The 22,050-nt window shown below is 41.7% G+C and overlaps 1 protein-coding gene across 1 annotated transcript in view; it reads right to left on the bottom strand.

The window, feature by feature from the left end:
- Positions 1–3,221: 3,221 nt before the first annotated feature.
- GALNT1 (polypeptide N-acetylgalactosaminyltransferase 1) overlaps positions 3,222–22,050 on the bottom strand; it is an 82,231-nt gene continuing 63,402 nt past the window's right edge. Inside the window, exons 11-13 of the mRNA XM_047794134.1 lie at positions 12,297–12,395; positions 11,682–11,816; positions 3,222–5,443 (exon numbers count right to left, since the gene is read on the bottom strand). Of these exons, the coding sequence (XP_047650090.1) occupies positions 5,297–5,443; positions 11,682–11,816; positions 12,297–12,395 (381 nt within the window). The 3' untranslated portion in view covers positions 3,222–5,296. The remainder of the gene's footprint in view (positions 5,444–11,681; positions 11,817–12,296; positions 12,396–22,050) is intronic.

Genomic DNA, 22,050 nt, shown 5'->3' with positions numbered 1-22,050 from the left:
CTGAGCTCAGCATCCCACTGGGAAGAAAGTTGTTTGCAATTTATTCAGCCTTTGTGTGTTCTGTAGCAGTGGAGAAAACCTTGATGTCAGATAATCTTCCTCATTTCCTCCCTGTACTTTATTGAGGTATATTTACATACAATCACATGCATATATCTTAAGTATACAGCTCAATAAAATTTTAAATTATAGGCATGTTACTGAAACTGACAGCACTAATGGCCAGAACCCAGCCTAAACCCAGATTGGGACTTGAATGCATGTTTTAAATTAGAATCACTCACCCAGTGTCTGAACGTACTGAGGTTCATGTTCTTTATGCCTCTGTGCAGAAAGAATTCAGCGAGAGACAAAGTGATAGGCAAGAAACAGGTTTATTAAGATAGGATGCTTGTGAGAGGTGCAAGCAGGCAGGCAAGGAGGCTCTGCCCCAGGATCTGGTGGGCTAGTTTTATCATCCAAGGGGACTAGGGGTTGGAAAAGACCGCCTCTTTCTTCCTGGGAGCAGTAGCTCCTCCTTTGTATCTGAGGCAGAAGGGCAGTCCTCAAACTCCTGCCCTTGGTCTGAATCTCAATGTAGGCTTCATCCCATCCCCCACCCAATGACCTGAGGCAATTCTCGCACCTCCACTAGTCAAGCAAGCCTGCCTCGTTCTAATGGCTCTCTTGAGCAATTATTAATTTACTGTGATCTCCCAAAGTCCCCTAAATTTCCCTTTTTATCTATGGTCCCTTATTGGGACTTCTGCTACCTGCGCCTCCTCCATCCCTATCTTTACCATTATTTAAGTCAACTTGTAGACTATTCCCATCACTCCATAAAGTTCTCATTCTTGTTTCCTCTATGCTCACCCAGAGCTAACTACGTAGATTTGTTTTGCCTGTTCTTGAACTTGACATAGATGTAACATGTCTAGCTTTAACTTTTTTAGACTTAACCATATTGTTCCATCAGAAATTCACTTTTAAAAATTGCAGACTACTATCCCAGTGTATAAATAAACCATTTTTTTATTACCTCCTAATTTGTTGGTAAATATTTGTGTAGTTCCCAGTTTGGGAAAATTATACATAACGCTCTGAATATTTTTGCACAAGACTTATTGTGGGCCCATGCACTGGTTTCTCTTGGTTGTTGGTCTAAAAGCAGAATCACTGATTCAAGGGGGAGGCACATAAAACATTTATAAGGAACTGGCAAGCTGTTTCCCAAGGTGATTACAGCAACTTACACCTTGTACTGGTTGCCCCACAGTCGCACCCTTCAGCAAGTTTGTAGTGTTATTTCCTTATGGTTTGATTTTGCATTCCTTGATGATTGATGCCAGGTACCTTTTCCTGTGCTGATTACACATTTGGACAGCTTCTGTGAGGTGTGTATTCAAGTCACTAGTTTTTTTGTGTTGCTTTTGCCATGGCTTTTAAAAACTGTTTTTCTTTCTACACGAGTCCTTTGTCAGTTACATGTATTACAAATGTTTTTCTCCTTGGCTACGGCTTGCATTTGCATTTTAATGGAATCTTCTTGATGAGAAGTGTTTCATCTTGGTGAAATGGATCAGTTTTCTATTTTATGGTTAATATCTTTTGTGTCCTAAGATATCTGCCTATCCCTTAGGTCATGAAGATATTGTTTTCTTTTGGAAGATTTGTCTTGCCCTTCATATTTAGGTCTGTAATCCATTTTGAATAAATGTGCACTGAGTGAAAGCATCTTTGCTCAGTGTCTTCTCATACCAATATCCAGTTATTCCCGCTCCAACTGAAACCACTTTCCCTTGTCTATGGCCTTCTCACCCTGAACACGCCCGATCTTGTCTGAAAACACTTTCCCTCACTGAATTGTGTGGTGTTTTTATTGAAATGTCAATAATTATATATGTGTGGACCTACTTCTGGACTCTATTCTATCCACTGGCCTATTTGTCCTAACTCTAGTACTACACTCTCTTAACTTCCATAGCTTTAAAGCAAGTCACAAATGGAGTAGTGTAGTCTTCCAACTTTTTTCCTTCTTCAGAGTTTTCTTGGCTATTTTGGGTCGGTTGCATTTTCATACATACTTTTCAATAGCACAAGACAGCCTCATATTTTGATGATCAATGTGTGGGCAACTGAGATCTTAACATTATGTAGTCTTTAAATCCTTGAACTTTTTTTTTTTTGCTTCTTTTTAGGGCCACACCCATGGCATACAGAGGTTCCTAGGCTGGGGGCGTCTAATCGGAGCTACACCACAGCCACAGCAAAGTGGGATCCCAGCTGCATCTGCAACCTACCCCACAGCTCATGGCAACGCCGGATCCTTAACCCACTGAGCGAGGCCAGGGATTGAACTCCCGCAACCTCATGGTTCCTGGTTGGATTCTTTTCTGTTGCGCCACGACAGGAACTCTGAACACGACATTGATTGCACAATTCTACAGTATTTCTTAGCAATATTTTGTAGTTTTCTGGGTAGAAATCTTGCACATCTGTTAACTTCTTTTGATGATAAACTATATATTTAAATTTTGATTCTCAATTGTTTGTTGCTAGTGTACAGACAGTACAACTAAGTTTTTGCCTCATATCCTGCAAAATTGTTCTGGTAGATTTATCAAGCCAAATGCTTGGTAAGCCTCAAGAAATCAGAGAATGGGGAGCAGTGTCATATAATTGGAAACATCTGATTTTCCAAACAGTAAAAAAGGGATTCAACTCTTTGTATACCTCTTATCACAGTTGTAACCTCAGAAACACTGCCTTCTTTCTGATTTCTTTTTCCCTTGAAGAGCATGTAATTCTGGAGTTAAATCTGTTCTTGGTATACTTCTTGAAAGATGGAGACAGCACAAAATCTTGACAGAAGAACCTTTGTTTTTCAGCTGAATGTAGAACAGGGAAATGAGGACATGGCCTACATGCTGCCTTTTATTTGCAGAATGGTGATCAAAGTACTATTTTTCAAGAATCCTAATTAGATCAGTGAAACATATTCAAGTGGGTTGGGACTGGAGTAGGGTGAATGGACTTGTGAGGTTCAGATTATCCTTAATTGTCACATTGACAAATTATTCACTGATCAAGTAATAATTTCATCTTTTCATCCTTTGCTTTTTCATTCATCCTTTTCTTCCCAATTTTATTTGCAAAAGTGATTGGCACATTGCCTAATCTATAAGTAGTATAAAGAACAGGAATCCATTTTAACTTTAAATAAAACCAATGTAAGGCACAACTATTCAGGAATGTTTTATATTTTCAAAGTATTTAGGAATTCTTTAATTAGAAAAATAAAGGCAGTGGGATTATCTATCAGGTTCTAAAAGTACCCATGAATTAAGTCACGCACACCCCCCTCTTAAGAAACACAAAACCTTGAATCACATTGCTGTTAAGCTTTCTTACAGTAAAGAATAAGACCAAACTACACTAGAGTACAAAAACCTGACATTCTGAGCATGAAAATAATTTATTGATTAGATACCTGATTTATTCAAGCATTAAACCTACCAAAGATAGAGAATTAACACAGCTCATGGAGTAGGAAAAAAAAAATCCCATCCGACACCTGCTTTGACTCAGATTTCCTGGGGGAAAAGTTTATGTATTCTGTACTACAGCCTCACCCTAAAGCATCGACATGTGCTTGATATTAACTTGAATAGGATATGAGAAACCTTCTGTACACTCAACTTGGCAAGTATCATTAATGATGCAACGTTCAGAAACATTCTTAGGCACAGAAATAGCACTGCCTGCAGTGAGTATTTGATGAAGAAAAGAATATCATTAAATATAATCTTACAAATAAACAAGAAAATATACGCACTTTTGCCAATGGATTTCTCCACAGATCAGGAAAAATGTCACAATGAGATTTTCTGTGACATTAAAACATTAATTCATGCTCAACTTTTAATCAATACTCAGGTTATCTTGTGGTGTTAAAAAAAATCAGAAAAAGAAAGTCCATTTAACCTAAATGGAATTTAGGGAAGAAATGCAGGACTAATGATGTAGAATAAGAGCTGCACTTCTTTGGCTAACTCATTAAAAAATGCCAATTAAACATTTTCAGTCAAATTTTATTAAAAAAAAAAAAAAGCAGCAGATCAACATTACAATTCAAGAACCTAATCTAAATATGCACTTGACAATGAAGCACATCTGAGTATGGAGTGAAAAAAGTTTTCCAAAAAAAAAAATCATCAAATGTATCATCTCCAAATAACCAATTAATGAATCACTTCTGTAGGCCTTTTGTTGAATGGAATCATAAACAACAGAAGATTTATTGCTGTGAAAATAAATCTGTAGTACAGTAGTATGAATCTTGGGTATTAAGCGTATCAGTGGAACCAAGTTATAAAGTTGAAAATCTAATAAGAAATGTGTTTGTGTGTGTGTATGTGTTTGTGTGAAAGAGAGCACGTCTATAAGCCAGTTGACCCAAGAGCAACTGAGATATCTAACTCATTCAGTGAGACCACACGTTATTTAAATCTCCATTTTTGAAGGCAATTAAAAATTACAATTCCAGCAGCCCACAAACCAAATTAAAAAGATTGTAGAAAGCAATTAAAACTACGTTCAAAGAGCCATTTCTTTTTTCAGCTCAATTTCAGCACCCCAAGGAAAAAAAAAAAAAGCATCATGACTATCACAGATGAAAACAAAATGAATGTCATTGGAATCAGTTATTTTTCCCCACTGAGGTATAAAATCTATATAGAAATTTGATACTATACTATAACAAATTGTACTTCTCATAGTTCTGTTTTAATTTCCTTTAAACCCTGTTTAATATAGTTTTTTAAATTGTTGTAAAAACGTTTTCATGATTCTGAATCTGGTTCCAGTTCTTTTTCATTTATTACATCAATATTTAATATACTGGCTACCAGTTCTAATCAGAAAAAAACACCTTGGACGTCTCTTCATTACGCCAGCACAATCAGCAGAAAGTACTGATGTGCAAGCAAACCATAAAAGGTGTGGTTCTCCGGAAAGCACGTTTCGTAGGTTGTTTCACTGTCTGTGTATTCTTTGCAATGATTCTTGATGAAAGACATTTTCAATCTTGTAAACATCGGTGTGCAGTCTCGCTACTGTGTAGTTCCACGTCCTTGGACAGGCAGGCTGGTTCACAGCAAGTGAAAGCGAGAGCAGTCTAAGTTTTAATGGCTGATAAACCCTCATCCTGCAGGAGGAAAGTACTTTCCTTTTTTGCTATTTAAGAATGTGGCAGAAATGTATGCTGAGGTAGCCCAGTCAATCCAAATTTTCTTCTTTTTTTTCTGTAAATTTGGTCTCAGAATATTTCTGGAAGGGTGACGTTTCGAAGAAGCCACTGCTGGGACCGGCTTCCACTGCAGTCTCTAATGCTGGGCACCTGGCTATCCTCTTCTGTGGCTTTGTCCAGGCACTGATTACTGTTCACATGCTGCAGGGTTAACTTCTGAAAGTAACAGGAAAAAAGTCTTAATGTGAAAGTAGAAAAGAAAACCAAAACAGCTCAATCATCATTTTTGGTGATTATAGAATTCCTTTGTAGAAAAGGTTTTTGTTTTTGCATTATGAATTATTTAAGATAAGGGAGAAATGTGTCTTTGTTTTGTAAAGACATCATTTAAGGAGTTCCCGTTGTGGCTCAGCAGAAACGAAATCTGACTAGTATCCATGAGGACTCAGGTTCGATCCCTGGCCTCACTCAGTGGGTTAAGGATCTGGTGTGGCCCTGAGCTGCGGTATAGGCTGCAGACATGGCTCAGATCCCGTGTTGCTGTGGTTGTGGTATAGGCTAGTGGCTACAGCTCCAATTCGACCATATGCCATGTGTGCAGCCCTAAAAAGACAAAAAAGAAAGAATAAGTATTTAAGGGCAATGTGGGGAGAGAAAGGCACTGAGTTAGGGTTACACTGTAGATATAGTAAGATGACCTAAATTCTAAGTGCCAATTCTGACATAAGCTCTGTAATACTGTGAGAAATTTCACTTTTTTTGTGCTTCAGCTTCCTACAAAAAAATGATCAGATTAGTGATTCCTAATTTAGGATCCTCAACCCATTTTCAAAAAGCTATTTCAAAACTGCTTCACTCTCCTGTGGTAAAGACTGTTCAAATTAATTCTGTGATTCCAAGCCTCAAGTCCTTAGACACTCAGGTCTTTTTGAACACTCAAAATCTTAAGATTTATAAAACAGTCCTTAATAAGTGGCTGATAGATGTGATTATGTATCTTCCTATCCGCTTGTTTGCATTTTAGACTTGATGCTGTCATGTTGATTTTTAGGACAATGTCAAAAGGACAGGAGAGATGAGAGTTAACAGACACCTACTGACCATACCAAGGAATTGGATCTCAAGCTCTGGTCAGATGCAGAACTCCAAAGCAGTTGTGTAGGAAACTGCATTAAACATTATCTAGTAAGTGTATATACAACTATAAGAAAATGTGAAATATGTTTATTAACACATTTTTACTCATGGCACTATTTTAACATACTTCTTTTATCTGCAACACTTCACTTCCCTAGGGCCTCTCTCATACCTATCTGAACTTCAAACAAAGCAAACCTAGTGACTGTATACAACTACTTCAGTCATTCCTTCTTCTGCACTGTGGTTCAAATGGAAGCTGGCAGAAGGCAGTGCACACTGCAGATGTCACAGTTTACTACCAGCACTGACTTCAGGGTCAGCATTAGGTACTTTAATTCCTATAAATGCATAAGACCCAACTGGAGGCGTCAGCATGGCTGTGGTTGTTTTTATTTTTAGGCAGATGCTGTGTAGTTTATGTGTTGAAGGGATGGGCTTTGAAGTCAGACATTTCTGGAGTGAACTACAGATTTGTCACATACCAACAGCATTCCCCTGAGCAAAAATATAAGCCCCAGTTCCATAAAATGGGGACAAAAGTACTTACAGAGTTGCTGTGAGGAAACACTAAGATAATGTACAAAAAAGTGCTGCCCAGCTGGGATATCCTACAATGTTTGGAGCAGCCATGAACACAGTCTGGTAGCCTCAAGAGCTGGAGGTTCTCTATGCATACTGCTGGCTGCCAAAGCTTTCCGTCAAGTGTAAGACAAATACAAAGTACTTTCAAAAGAACCCCTCAAACATTCCAGAAAGCCCCACAAAGCTTCTCTGAGTGGCCACCTTCATCAGGCCCACTGTCGGCATTAATAAAAACAAAGAAAACTAAACATAAAAAAAGTTTAGTTGAGGAATTGATCTTTAACATCCCAATTAATAAAAAATGTATTGTTTCACTTAGAATCATTAAACTCATGATAAACAACAAGGTCCTATATACAGCATGGGAACAATATTCAATATTTTATAATAAATCTTAATGGGAATATATATATATATATATATATATATATATATATATATATAAATAAATGTATCTGAGTCACTTTGCTAAACACCAGAAACTAACTACAACATTGAAAATCAACTATGTCAGTTAAATAAATAAGTAAAAACCTCATAACAAAGACACAGGTTACTGATCCATGCTGGGTATTTGACTGCTCAAGCTTAAGATCTAATCCCCATAATTTGAGAAGGCTAACCTCCCTTCCCGAGACCTGGACCCTGGTGAAGAACCCTGTTCCAGACACAGCTCTTTGGCTGCTGACAGCAGGTGCAGAGCTCTGTGGCTCGTGACACCAAGGGGACTGTGGCCACTGTACTCAGCAGAAGGTCTGGTCAGCACTGACTCGTTTCCACACAGAAAAAGCATAATTAAAGCAATGGGGAAAACAAGTGTGAGATGGCTAACTGTAACCTTTGAAAGGGGGGATAAAAGCTATAATTATCACTGCATAAAGTCCACTTGTAACCTCAAAAAAATAATTTGGTGCCCTTTGTCCCTAATCTCTAGGATGTGACTGTGTCAAAATCTACGTGTTCCTTCCCGAAAGGACAGCTACAGTAGTCAAAGCACGAGAGCCTGGTATCACAAACTCAATGCAATATATAAGTAAGACTTAAAGATGGAAAAATATATAAATTTAACAAAAGATACTATGGTATTGTGCAAAGACTCCTGGATCAAGAATTCCAGGTCTGGAGTTCCCATTGTGGCTCAGTGGTTAATGAATCAGACTAGGAACCATGAGGTTGAGGGTTTGATCCCTGGCCTCACTCAGTGGGTTAAGGATCCAGCGTTGCTGTGAGCTGTGGTGAAGGTCAAAGATGTGGCTCAGATCCCGCATTGGTGTGGCTCTGGCGTAGGCTGGCGGCTACAGCTCCGATTAGACCCCTAGCCTGGGAACTTCCACATGCCTTGGGTACGGCCCTAAAAAAAAAAAAAAAAAAGAATTCCAGGTCTGTCTGAGATCTAGTGACATCATGCCCCTGCTCTGTGACCCTGGGCAATTAACTTCCATTCTGGGCTTCAATGTCTAATGTTTTTTGTTTTGGTTTTGGTTTTTTTTGTCTTCTTAGGACTGCACCCTCAACATATGGAAGTTCCCAGGCTAGGGGTCAAATGGGAGCCGGAGCTGCCAGCCACAGCCACAGCAACTTGGGATCTGAGCCACATCTGTGACCTATGCCGCAGCTCACGGCAATGCCAAATCCTTAAGCCACCCAGCGAGGCCAGGGATGGAACCCGCATCCTCATGGATGCTAGTTGGGTTTGTTAAGTACTGAGCCATGACGGGAACTCCTAATATCTCCTAATCTTGTCTGTTAAACAAGATCCTGGATTTATTTCTAGGGTTGCTTTGAAATCTTAAGGTTTCATGACTCTAGGTTTAGATTGTACTTTACTGACATAAATGTTACTTTTATAGATTATGGTTTTCAACTGATGGAGGCAGGACAACTCTTGATGGGTTGTCTGGGGCTCCCTGTGCTCAGGCACCAGGACCCACATCACAGCTTGACTCCTCTCTCTGCCCAATTCTGCCGGTGCCTTTTCCTTTGCACAGGTGTTGATCTAAAGGGTGCTCCCTAATAAACATCCTGAAGGCCAGGCTTGACCTTGGAGTGCAGTCTGCTTCTGGGAGACTGGCAATATGTCAAGTGCTTCAGGGGTTTTAAAACTTGACACTCATAACTAGTTCTTTCAAAATACCCTAAATCAATTACCTCTAGCTCCTTAAATCTCTAATTAAACATTTACTTTTAAGATAACTGTTTTGGCCCATCTCCTGGCCACATCACACCATAATGACTGGATAAGCAAACGCCTGTTTTCCCAGCTTCCCTTGCAGCTGGGGGATCACTGTGCTGTGAAATTCTGGCCAATGAGACATAGCAGAGTCTGCTGAGGGGGATCTAGGAAAAGCTTTGGCTTTCCTGATAAAGAGTAATTCATGGAGGAGTACAACATGCCTCTTCCCTTCTTTCTGCCTTGAGTTGGGTGTGATGGTAACCCCCACAGCAGCCTTCTAGTGGCCACAAGGAAAAGCTAAGATCATTGCTACAATGTCATCCCTGACATTGTGTTTACTGATTCCATACCAGAAGCCAGGTACCTCCAGACTTAGGAAAAAAATAAACCACTATTTTTTTCATGCTACTATAAATAGGTTTATGTTACCTAATGAAATATATCATTTTTCAATGAACACACAATTGGAAGGCTTTTTAATTTTTTTTTTTTTTTTGGTCTTTTTTCCATTTCTTGGGCCACTCCCGCGGCATATGGGAGGTTCCCATGCTAGGGGTCTAATCGGAGCTGTAGCCGCCAGCCTACACCAGAGCCACAGCAACGTGGGATCCGAGCCGCGTCAGCAACCTACACCACAGCTCAAGGCAACGCCGGATTGTTAACCCACTGAGCAAGGGCAGGGATCGAACCCGCAACCTCCTGGTTCTTATTCAGATTCGTTAACCACTGCGCCACGACGGGAACTCCCGGCTTTGTAATTTTTAAAACGTTCCGGTTTCACAATGACTGCGGGGTGCCACTGGCATTTTCTGTCTGGAGCCAGGGATGCCATATACCCTGCACTGCCCTTTGGGGCATCCACACCCAAAATGAACAGCAATAGGATGCACCATGGAAAACCCTGGAACAGAGTAAGTCAGGCCGTTTCCAGTTGAAACATTTTACCATATTTTTTTTACTATAGTTGGACACTGTGAAGGGAGACTTGGGATTTATAAAACATGGTCTTTGCCCTCCAAGATCTAACTATTTAACAATGGAGAAAAGACTGATAGATAAAATAACTACAAAGAAGCACAGCATTACAGGGGTCAGAGACAATTATAATTAAGACAGAGAGAGCTACTTTCTGGCTAGGATCCAAGCAAATGATGTCAATTGTGGGCCTCAAGATCAGGCAGGATTTTTTGGCAGAGGGAACTGTAAGATCCTAACTGTAAAGTGGGGAAGGATAGGATATGTTCAGGGAAGAGCTGGTTGAACATGAGAGTAGCCTGGGGTTTGTATATGACAGAGTATAAGGGGAAAAGACAGCCAAAGTCGCAACTTGGCTTGGACATCTCCATTTCAGAGGCAGAATGAAGCAGCAGAGTGAGCCAAGCAGGTGAAAGAAGCAGGGGAAAGCTAAGAGAAGAAATAATGCATCTAAAGCAACAGATAAGAGGGTTTAAAAATATCATCTGGGAGTTCCCGTCATGGCGCAGCAGTTAAAGAATCCAACTAGGAACCATGAGGTTGTGGGTTCTATCCCTGGCCTAGCTCAGTGGGTTAAGGATCCGGCATTGCCATGAGATGTAGTGTAGATCGCAGAGGTGGCTTGGATCTGGCATGGCTGCGGCCAGCAGCTGTAGCTCCAATTCAACCCCTAGCTTGGGAACCTCCATATGCCATGAGTACGGCCCTTAAAAAAAGCAAAAAAAAATAAAAATAATAAAATAAAATATAATCTGCTTGGCAATAGTAAGTGCTACAGAGAAGTTAAGAAAAAGAGATGAGAATGCCCTGGCTTTTCAGGAGCTGTTTCTGAACAGTACCAGGCCAAGACAGGAGCCAGGGTTGAAGAATCAGAGATACAAATGCTAGCCATTCACTTACAGTCATACAACAGAGGAGAAAGTAGTTCAGCAAGCAGAAAATAAAGTCAGAACAAAAGCCTGTCCCGACATGAAGAAAAAAGCTAGTGCTTGTAAGCAGAAGAAAAACAAAAACAAAAAACAGAGAAAGAAGATGCTGGTGCTGCTTCTAGAACCACAGAGCAAAAACACAAGCTGGGAGGTTAGCCAGATATAAGGAGAGGGAAGTTTACTGGGAGATGCTTTGATGGAACCACTATCTTTTAAATACCTCTGTGTGAGTACAGGTTTAGTGGGTGGGGAGCAACCCCAGAGGAAAGCAAAGATAAATATAGTTTTGGTATATGTGTTACTGAAAAATCATGACAAGCCAGGAAATTTCATTAATTAAAGCTCACCTTTACTTAAGTGTTTAATTCAGTAATTTAAAAACCTTAATTTCTGCTCCGTTACTCCCACACTGGACTGTTGGGCTTGAGGAGCCACAGAGAGAAGAGCGGCTACATAGTAACAATAAGGACCCAGGTACCAGAGGCAACACTAATTTAATTACTGGAGAGATTAAAACATGTTTAATTATATTATTTTTCCCATCTGTCAAGTTCTGGAGTGTAAGAACAATTTGATCCATATGCAGACTCCATAAAAATTCATTCTTAGATATAAAGCAGTATCTTTTATTCCGGTATCTAACTGGATCACTTACCACTGGGTCATACTCCCAAAGTTGGTTGCCTTTTAGGTGGTGGCATTTGAGCATTGTGACTGGGCCATTAAGTTTGGAGACATCCAGGCAAAGGTCATCTGTTCTAATTTCTTTGTTGGCAGTGTATGAGAATACCTGAAAAACAAAAATACACACATGTAAGTTTTTGCAGTAAAACAAACGTGTTTCATGAGCCCAAGGCTCTGGCAGGGAAAAACCGAGTATTTCAACATACACGTGTTTTGCACTTTATTAGTGTAATGGAGAATAAATGACTCAGAGAAGCTACCACTGATTTTGTAGAGAGGAAAGAAAAAGTGACCTTGAGTTCTCTGTACACCGAGTGTATTGTCAAGAACTGTCATCTGTTTAACTGAAAAGGATAAAGTAAATCTCCTGTACAAGAGAGTAAATACAGTTTCTCACAAGGAGCCTTTTATAAAGGTTTCATTTAAAAATAATCATTACATTGAAGGCTCCATTCTCCTAAAGGTCTTTATTATTTTCTCTTTAAGGGCAGGAAGGTATTTCCTAAGTGACATTATGAAGTAAATAGGAAAGAAGGTTAAAACAAATCCCCAAATTATCTCTTTAAAGCCTCACGGGAATACTCACCTGATTACCTCCCATACCGTGACAGTTAAAAATCCCAACTTTTTCATTCTCTTTTCTAGCCATGTTATCTAGACACTGATTTGTTTCCACATTTCGTATCTATGGGACAGTAAAAAATGAAAGCATCACAAATTAGGTTAACGAGACAGACACAGGTGCACACTCATGTTAAAATCAATCTAAACCTGCAACTAAACCTCTAATTCCTGAGGTAAGGGCTAGGACTTGGGGGCGGGGGAGGGGGAAATCACTGGCTATTTAAAATTCTGTGGTCTAGAAAGGTCTTACTGTTTATATATGTACTTCTTGTGTTTCATGGAGAAAACTTTAAGTTCTCACTCCCTTCATTTTCCCCAAGCTGTTCTAGAATTTGTATTTAGTTCAGTAAGCTCTATTCTGCCTAATAATTTAGAGCAATTTAACAACTCCCTGTGGACACTGTTTACCACCCAGTTAAGGGGCATTACTTTTTTTGGTCGTGCCGACGGTGCGTGGACGTTCCTGGGCCAGGGGCTGAATGCATGCTTCAGCAGGGACGTGTGCTGCACCACAAGGGAACTCTGGGCATCACTTTTGATAATTACTCGGAAGACATCTTAGGAAACTCAAGGTGGGTGTTTTCTAAGCAAAGAACCTGGAATTTGGCTTAAATGGAAAGCCTAAGTATGGTGTGGTGTAAACACTACTCCTTTGTTAGATATTTGTCAATTACATAAATCAGCCATCAGAATTAGGAAGAATTCTTTTTTCTTTTCTTTGTACAGCTGCACCTACAGCATATGGAAGTTCCCAGGCTAGTAGTCAAATCAGAGCCACAGCTGCAGGCCTACACTACAGCCATGGCAACACTGGATCTGAGCTGCATCTGTGATCTATGCTGCAGGTTGGGGCAATGCTGGATCCTTAACCTACAGAGTGAGGCCAGAGATTGAACCCTCATCCTCATGGACACTGTGCTGGGTTCTTGACCCATGGAGCCACAAGAGAACTCAGAATTAGGAAGAATATTTTAAGCAATGGCCTTTGCTGTTTTTTCCTCTGAACCACTGTAGTTTTTAAAAGCCTGTAGCAAAATTAATAGACATTTGCAAAATCCTAAATCTATTCCTATGAGTGGTATTGTTAGCAGGTAAGCCAGAAGGGAGATGCTGACAGACTACATCTGTCACGTCATGTAGATGGAAAGAAAAAAAAAAAGTAATTTTGTGTGATAAAGCGGCGGTAAAGTTAAAACCACAGATAATCCATTTATTTCTTATAAACAAATGTACAGGCTACATATTATTCCACTGTTTTAATAAGGCACTAAAAAATCCAGATGCATTTTTGTTTCTTATAAAGATAAGGGTGGGGAAAAAAATGTAATTGTAATGTATACATGTAAGGATAACTTGATCCCCTTGCTGTACAGTGGGAAAATAAAACAGAAAAAAAAAATAGTAAAGGTATGAAAACCAGTATTATTTTCAGGGGGTCAGGAATGAGAACTAGGGCATTGGCATAAGACAGACCTGGGTTTAAGCACCCAAATCCTTTGAGAACTATATTTCCTAAGAGTAACTAAGAGAAACTGTCAGCTCTCTGCTGTGGGTGGAAACGACAGTAAGTATGCTCATTTCAAAGTCCAGCACATAGCAGCCTCAGAAAGAGAAATAATCTGCAGTGCTGCCTTATCGCTAGTCACTGCCATCTGGCTATTCCTGCAAAACAGGATTTTCCAACTCCTTAATGCTAATAACTTCTTCACCTGAACTTTTTTTTTTTTCTTTTTACAGACAAATCTGTGGCAGATGGAAGTTCACAGGCCAAGGGCTGAATCTGAGCTGCAGCTGAGGTCTATGCCACAGTCATGGCAACACTGGATCCGAGCCACATCTTTGACCCACACCACAGCTTGCGGCGATGCCAGATTCTTTACCCACTGAGTGAAAACAGGGACCAAACCTGAATCCTCATGGAAAATATGTCAGGTCTTTAACCTGCTGAACCACAATGGGAACTCCACTTGAACATTTTAATATACCCCTGCCACTCCACTCCTATTTTGAAGATTGATATATAAAACAAACCTCATTATCATTTCTCCAAATATTCCCCTCTTCTCCTGATACCCCTATTTGTATTAATAATCCCACAACTTGGCGTTCCTATTGTGGCTCAGGTAATGAACCCAACTAGTTTCCATGAGAATGCAGGCTTGATCCCTGGCCCTGTTCTGTAGATTAAGGTTCTGGCACTGCCGTGAGCTGCGGTGTTAAGTCACAGACGTGCCTCAGATCCCTTGTTGCTGTGGCTGTGGTGTAGGCTGGCAGCTGCAGCTCCAATTGGACCCCTAGCCTGGGAACTTCCATATGTTTCGGGTGCAGCCCCCCCCCCCCCAAAAAAAAGGAAAAAAAAAAAACCCCACAATGTCTACAATTAGTCAAGCTGGAAATCCCAAGGCCCTTTTCCCCTAGGTGGCATACGGAGGTTTCCAGGCTAGGGGGTGTAGCCACTGACCTACACCACAGCCACAGCAACTCGGGATCCAAGCCATGTCTGCAACCTACACCACAGCTCATGGCAACACTGGATCCTTAACCCACTGAGCAAAGCCAGGGATCAAATCCATATCCTCATGGTTCCTAATCAGATTCATTTCCACTGCACGACAGGAACTCCTGACCTGGTGAGTTTTTATCTCATATATTTATATAAAAATTATTCCTTATACTTTGGAAAAAGCTACACACTCCCCAATCCTTAGTTTTTTCTCAATTTTTCTTTCAAATATAGATAATATAGAGGTTGCTGAAGAAAGGTGATAAATGCCACAGAAATGATTAGAGAAGAACCGATGTTACTGTCAGCTTCTCTCTCACATGGAATGGTCTTTTGGCTAAATAACTGATTAATCTTTTACCAAACTGAAAATGAATCAAAATTTAGAAAATGTAATTCTCCCCAAATGTGATCACTCTATAACTATCTCGTAATAAATCAACTTTGGCTATTTTGTTCCCATCATTGATGTTGTTAATAATTATAGCATATGAATTACACTTACTCTGCTCTAGGCATTGTTCTGTGAGTTTTACATGTAACAGCATATACCTTCTTATACTATCCCTAGGAACAACTCTGGACTGCTGTCTGACATAAGAGATCTGAGCATCCACCTCTTGGGGTTTACTACTAACAACTAAGAGTTAAAAGCAGAGTTCTCCAAGGATCAGAAACCTCTGCTTCCTGACGACTGTTGTGGTGACAATGAACCTTGATGGGCAAGACGTGGCCCAGCTCAGATGGGTGGTCAGGGCCTGGGTGGGCCTCTGCTGGGGCCTGATGGCACCCCCTAAAGTGCAGGGGAGGACTGGAGAGAAGCCCCCGCACATTGGGTGAGGAAGGGCAGCTGTGACATTTTGGTCCCTGGGTGGCTTCAACATTACAGGGCAGAGAGGGTTCTGTTTGGTGTGACACCTAAGTGACATTTTTGAGTGGAAGGGGATGTGTGCTCTCCAGGCTGGTTTTTCACTTGCTAGCCGCTGGAGAAGACAGCTTTCTGGGTACATCCTCCACCTTGCAGGAGTACATGTGGGCTACCCCATCTACAGAGTGTGCGAGGTGATTTTTTGAGGACAGGAAAAGCCAGGGTGACTAGGGATGAGTTTGGGGAACAATTTTTGTCCTTTATGATGTCAGGAGGCAGCAGATCATTCAATAGGTTTGTTTGGTGGGAGCTAAATTTGAAGAGTCTCTGCAGAATGGAAAAATTAAGAACATTTTTTTAGAAATGTTGAATCAGATATTTGAAATTGTAATTCCATACAGTTTCAAGGCTATGTAACCAATTACCAGGTTTTTAGTGACATATGGAAGGTAGAAATGGTGGTGACAGACACCTGTTTCAAGGTTCATGTTGGGAGGGAAATAGGTACCAGATTTGGTTGCCCCAAATCTGACACTTAAAAAAAAAATCATAGCAATATCTGAACTATAGTGGTCACAGGGAAAGAGCCACACATTTGACATTTGAGGTATCTGGCAACCAGTGGGTACAAGTGAGAGCTTGGGTGTGGGGACACACAGAGCTGGCAGCAACCTTGGCAGTTGAGTATTCTAAGACAGCAACTCCCCAAACCATGATCTGAATAACAGTATCTGCCACTTAAAAAAGGATTTTCTGATCAAGTCTGGGAAATACTGGATTCACAAATTTAAGCAGGGTTTCTTTACTGAAGGACTTCTCAAAGCCTTTTAACACCCTAAGACTCTTAGTAGGGGCTGAGGACTGATGATACAGAGGGTATACTATATAACAAGCAGCATTGCTCAAACATGTTTGGCCTTAAAATCCACCCTCCTGCCAATCCCTTGCCTTTCTATGCAGCACTGAGAGACTACACACATCAGCACCCTAGGACAGCAAGTGGGAAATGCTGCGTAAAAACCTCATTTTCTCATCTGTAAAAGAGGGCTAACATTCTCTCTCAGGTTTGTGGAGATCTCTCAGAGGTAACACAGCGAAGCCTAGCAGAAACCGAAACCTAGCAGGCCCACAACAGCTGTTGGTTTTCTTTCCTTAAATTAGGTGTACACAGCTGTCACTAAAATATTATTTAGACCTTATGAGTTGAAAATGACTGTGAATGCTCTCATTCCTAGGAAACTAGGCAGGCAAGAAATTACAGCCTAAGTTTCTTTCTTCCTTTTTTTTTTTTAATAGCCAAAACTGCACTGCATGGAAATTCCTGGGGCAGGTGTCCAACTGGAGCTGCAGCTACAGCAACAATGGATCCTTAACCCACTGAGCAAGACCAGGGATTGAACCTGCATCCTCACAGAGACAAAGTCGGGCCCTTAACCTGCTGAGCCACAATGGGAACTCCGAGAGCCTAAGTTTCTTAGTTTCTGCTGTAGTCTCTGCCAGGACCTGGTACCAGAACCTGCGTGGACAATGCAAGCAGTTAAAAGATTTTTGGAATCCACAATTATGGAATCTAGACTGACTCTCTGCCATAAGGAGAATATTGGTTAGATATGAGAAAGAGTATGAGTCTTGGGGGTTAGGAGCACAAGCTTTCATGCCTGTGTTCAAATCCTATCTCTTCCATTTTGTGGCTGTGACCTGAGCCATGCTGTTTAAACCATGTATTTTTGCCTTAATTTACTCATCTGTGAAGTGGGGGATAAGAGCACCCATCTCACAGTGTTGGAAAGATGAGTTAATATTCATAAAGCATCAGGACTGGTGCTTGAGATAAAGTTCATGCTCAGTAAATTTTAAGATTATTAGACCTAATTGGAGAAGCCAAGAGCCAGTCCATAAGACTGGCTGAACCGTAAAAGTCTGGCTTATTTGCTTTCTGAAGCTGATGTTTAGAATATTCAACTCTGGGATTAACAATGATTGGATATCACAGTGAAACACATTCACTCAGTTCCAGGTCCTTCGGCAAGTAGGACTTTGTAAAGTCAGACACACTAAATGCATACATTCTGATTTCCTTTTCTGCTCTGAAATCCTAGGACTTCAGGTTTCCCCAGACCACTGAAGCATGACAAGAGGTCCCTGGAAGGCTAAGTTCCAGTCTCTAGTGAAAGAAAGCTCACCCAGGTGGAGCTATGATCACAAGCACAAGCCTCTGGCTACACTGTGGCTGGTGCTAAAGAACAACCCCAGCTCTCAAAATCAGAGCCTCAACCAAATACAGAGTGTGGTCTGTATTAATGACATAGATGCTTACAACCAGCTGCTCAGTTACCAAGGCAAAAACAAGCAGGTCACAAAAGATAAAATCTCTTCCTTATGTAGAAAGCCAGCTGGCAAAAGGCAGGTAAAGGCAAGCTTGCCCTAGCAATCATCTGCTGTGGGTTAGACAAGTGGTTCTTTGTAATACGCCTATATTCTGGCCCAGCTAACAATGCCTACATGTTGTCCAAAACTGGGTCAGTCCAAAGGAGGGGGGGAAAGCTCCCTTCTCTAATCTAAAGGCAAGCAACTGCTATCAATCTTCCCATGGCATTACCCATGCTGGGCCTTTCTTGACTGGAAGGAGGCTACAGCAAAGGGAAGAGATGCTCACTAATGAGGCAAAAACTCAGCATACCCCTCACTGACTTCCTTAAATCACAACAAACCTCAGAGACAGGGGGCTCCAGTCAACCCTGAAGTAGCCTCAGCAAGGCCAAACATGGGAGTCTGCGCTTGCCCGTCATTGGGGAAAATGCAACCAGACTGAATGGTTTCTCTCTAACTCACCAGCATCCAGCTCCCCTCTGTGATCTCTTCCCTCTACCATATTCTACTTTCCTCCTTTACATCTTTTCCTCTTTCCCCAAACCCCATCACCAACACCCCCTCTTCACTCTCAGCCAATGGTCTTGTGTTTACCCAAGGAAGCAAAACGCACCAGAGAACTCCTCAGGTCTCCACCTCAAATGACCTGCTTCCACCCCTCCATCCACAGTTCACCTGCATTTGGCCCCATCCCTCCACGTTCCTTCCTACCGTGGTGGATGAACTGCCTTCTCCCCATCCCCTTGTGCAGGGGAGCCTGTCACCTCCCACCTACCACACAGGACTCCTGCCATCAGTGGCTCTTTTCTAGCATCTTCACATTTTCTCTTCTGTGTCAAGTGCATCAGCACACAGTTACATGTTAGCAAAAACAAACAGAAAAACCTTTGTTTAATTCCATTTTCCACTCACGCTTCTGTTCTGCTTTACAGCAGAGATGCTTATCCACACTCGTCATCTCCACTTCCTCTTCTTCTGATCTCCTCTGAAGCCACCAGAGATACTGTCCCTACCATCTCCTTGGGAACCACCTGACCAAGTGAGATGGAGCCCACTTGGCAATGTCTCCCTTGCCAAGTCAGCAGCCAGTTCCTAGGACTCGTCCTCCTTCCTTCCCTGCAGGGCTCCACATGGCGGATCACCTCCTCCTCCTTGAGGCAAGTCCTCCGTTAGTCTCTGGGGCATCACTCTTGGTTCTCTTCCAATTTCATGCTCACTCCTTTTCAATCTTTTTGGCCGATTCCTTCTCATCTTCATAAACTGTGGAGTTTCTTATGGCTTGGTCCTCAGTCCTCCCCTCTTCACCTACATTTGCTCCCCTCAAGATCCTCTCATGAAGTTCTGTGGTTTTAAAAAACCACTCATATACTGACAACCCCTAAATTTAGATGTCCAAATCCTCGTCCAAGCTGCAGGGTTTTTAATGCAACTACCAACCCACTATCTTTACCTGGACCACATGTAACAGGTCCCAAGCTGCACTGCTGAGTGCCTTCTGCACCTGCTCTCCAGGCTTTCCTATCACATTAATGCCAACTTCACTGCCCCAGTGTCTCAGGCTAAAACCTTAATATAATCCTGGCTATTCTTATCCTTTCACCAACACACCAGCTCTACTCTTCTTCCTATACAATTCTCTCTCTCTCTCTCTCTCTTTTTTCTGCTTTTTTAGGCCGCCCCCATGCATATGGAGGTTCCCAGGCTAGGGGTTGAATTGGAGCTGTGGCTGCTGGCCTACTCCACAGCAATGCCAGATCCAAGCCATATCTGCGACCTACATCACAGCTCATAGCAACGCTGGGTCCTTAACCCATTGAGCGAGGCCAGGGATTGAACCTGCGTCCTCATGGATGCTAGTCTGCTGAGCCACAACAGGAACTCCCATACAGTTCTCTTGACACAGCAGACAATCTGATCCATTTTCAACAAAAGTTTGCTCATCTCCCCCTATGGCTTCCCACCTCAGAACAAAACCCAAAGTCCTGACCATGGCCTACAAGCTCTATGTGATTTGGTCCTCAAGAGCTTGACTTCACCTTCTACTGCTCTGCCCTTGTTCATTCTATCCAGACAACTGGCCTCTCGGCTGCTTCTGCAACATGCCAGAGTACATTCCTGTCTTAGGGCCTCTGCACTTGTTTTTCTTCTTGCCTGGAATGCTCTTTCCATAGAAATTCATGTGATTTGCACATTCACTTCCTTCAAATCTCTGCTCAAAAATCACCTTATATGAGAGGACTTTTTTAACTACCCCACATAAAATAGCACCAGCATTCTCGCCCACCAGTCATACTCTATCCCCTTTGTTCTTATCACCACCTCACACAGTATCTAAAATATAAAATTTAAATTAAAAAAAAAAAAATCTGTCCTTCCCCAGTGACTCTAAGACCCATGAGAGCAGAGACTTTATTCATTTTATTCCCAGTATTTAAAACAGTACCTCTTACACAGTAGGTGCTCAAATATTTGTTGAATGAATGAAAGAAGTAAGAAGTGACAGCCCCCTGAAGCTTGGGGCAGGGGTGGGGGGACTTTTCCTGAGCGGCAGTAAGAGTTAGTGTGGGATGGGACCATGAATGTGGTCTTGTTATCATGTATGCTGTGACTACAAAGGAAATTTTGCTGTTATCAATTTCTGTAACAGAAATGCTAGAGTTTTTTCCTATTTGATTCACATGCTTCTAAAAGTCAACTTTTTTTGTATATATGTATGTATTTATTTATTTATTTTGCTTTTTAGGGCCACACCTGAGGCATTTGGAGGTACCCAGGCTAGGGGTCCAATCGGAGCTACAGCTGCCAGCCTACGCCACAGCCATAACAACGCAGGATGCAAGCTATGTCTGCGACCTACACCACAGCTCACAGCAATGCCAGATCCTTAACCCCACTGACTGAGGCCAGAGATTGAACCTGCAACCTCATGGTTCCTAGCTGGATTCGTTTCTGCTGTGCCACGACAGGAACTCCTAAAAGTCAATTTCATAATTAGAAGTTTATAAAGATTTGCAATGAATTGCAGACTGACCCAGTAAAAACAAAATTCCTTTCCTATAAGCAATGCACTTTATTTATTTATTTTGTCTTTTGTCCTTTTTAGGGCCGCACCCGAGGCATATGGAGGTTCCCAGTCTAGGGGTCTAACTGAAGCTGTAGCCACTGGCCTATGCCAGAGCCTCAGCACGGCAGCAATGCACTTTAACACAGTCTTTCCCAGGTTATTAAAAAAACTGTGGTCACAAGTAGCTGAATTGATTTATAAACCACTATTGGGTTGTAACCAGAAAATTGAAAAATCACTGCTTTGATCTAATAAAGAGAGAGACTTGTTAAGAAAAGAGACCCAGAATCTTCATGGCCCATCGGCTTGGGGTATTACACGGTAGTAAAGAAGAGGACAAATACATTCTTGGTAGTAGGACACAGTAGCCTGACTCTTCTGCTCCAACAAGTAGAGGGGAAAACAGCTAAGTTGCCAAGGGCCTATTTTTGAGACCACTGGAGAGCAATGGAAGCGATGAGGATGAGGTGAACTACAATTCCAAAGAGGGAAACACCCTCTCTGGGGGAGCTGACAATTACCACATATCTTCCTCTGTGAGAACATTTGCTGATGGTGCAGGCTGAGGACAGGGCATGGCCCCAAAGAGAGCCTTTTCTCCAAGGAAAGAGCACAGTAGTATTGGTCATGTGAGGCTAGCATGACAAAATAAAAATCAGAGGAGCCCTGAATGCAAGGCCATTCTTCTCGTGGGACATTTGCTGAGCTTTCAGTGGGCAGGGAGCTGTGCCTGGAAAGGCAGAGTGAAAACTTTCACATCTCCTGGTGCTTAGGGGATGAATTTCTGCTGGACAGAAGACCTTTGAAAAATAACTGGTCTCCCCACTGAATAAGGAGGAGGGCTAAAGTACTCAAAACCTCAGAAAAGCAAAACTTTCCAGGCAGGAGAGATAGAGACCCCTTCAATGCCA

Source organism: Phacochoerus africanus, chromosome 8, assembly GCF_016906955.1.
Source record: "Phacochoerus africanus isolate WHEZ1 chromosome 8, ROS_Pafr_v1, whole genome shotgun sequence".
Classification (NCBI taxonomy): domain Eukaryota; kingdom Metazoa; phylum Chordata; class Mammalia; order Artiodactyla; family Suidae; genus Phacochoerus; species Phacochoerus africanus.
Note: the sequence above shows the minus strand (reverse complement) of the source record. Positions and strands in the feature narration are given on the sequence as shown.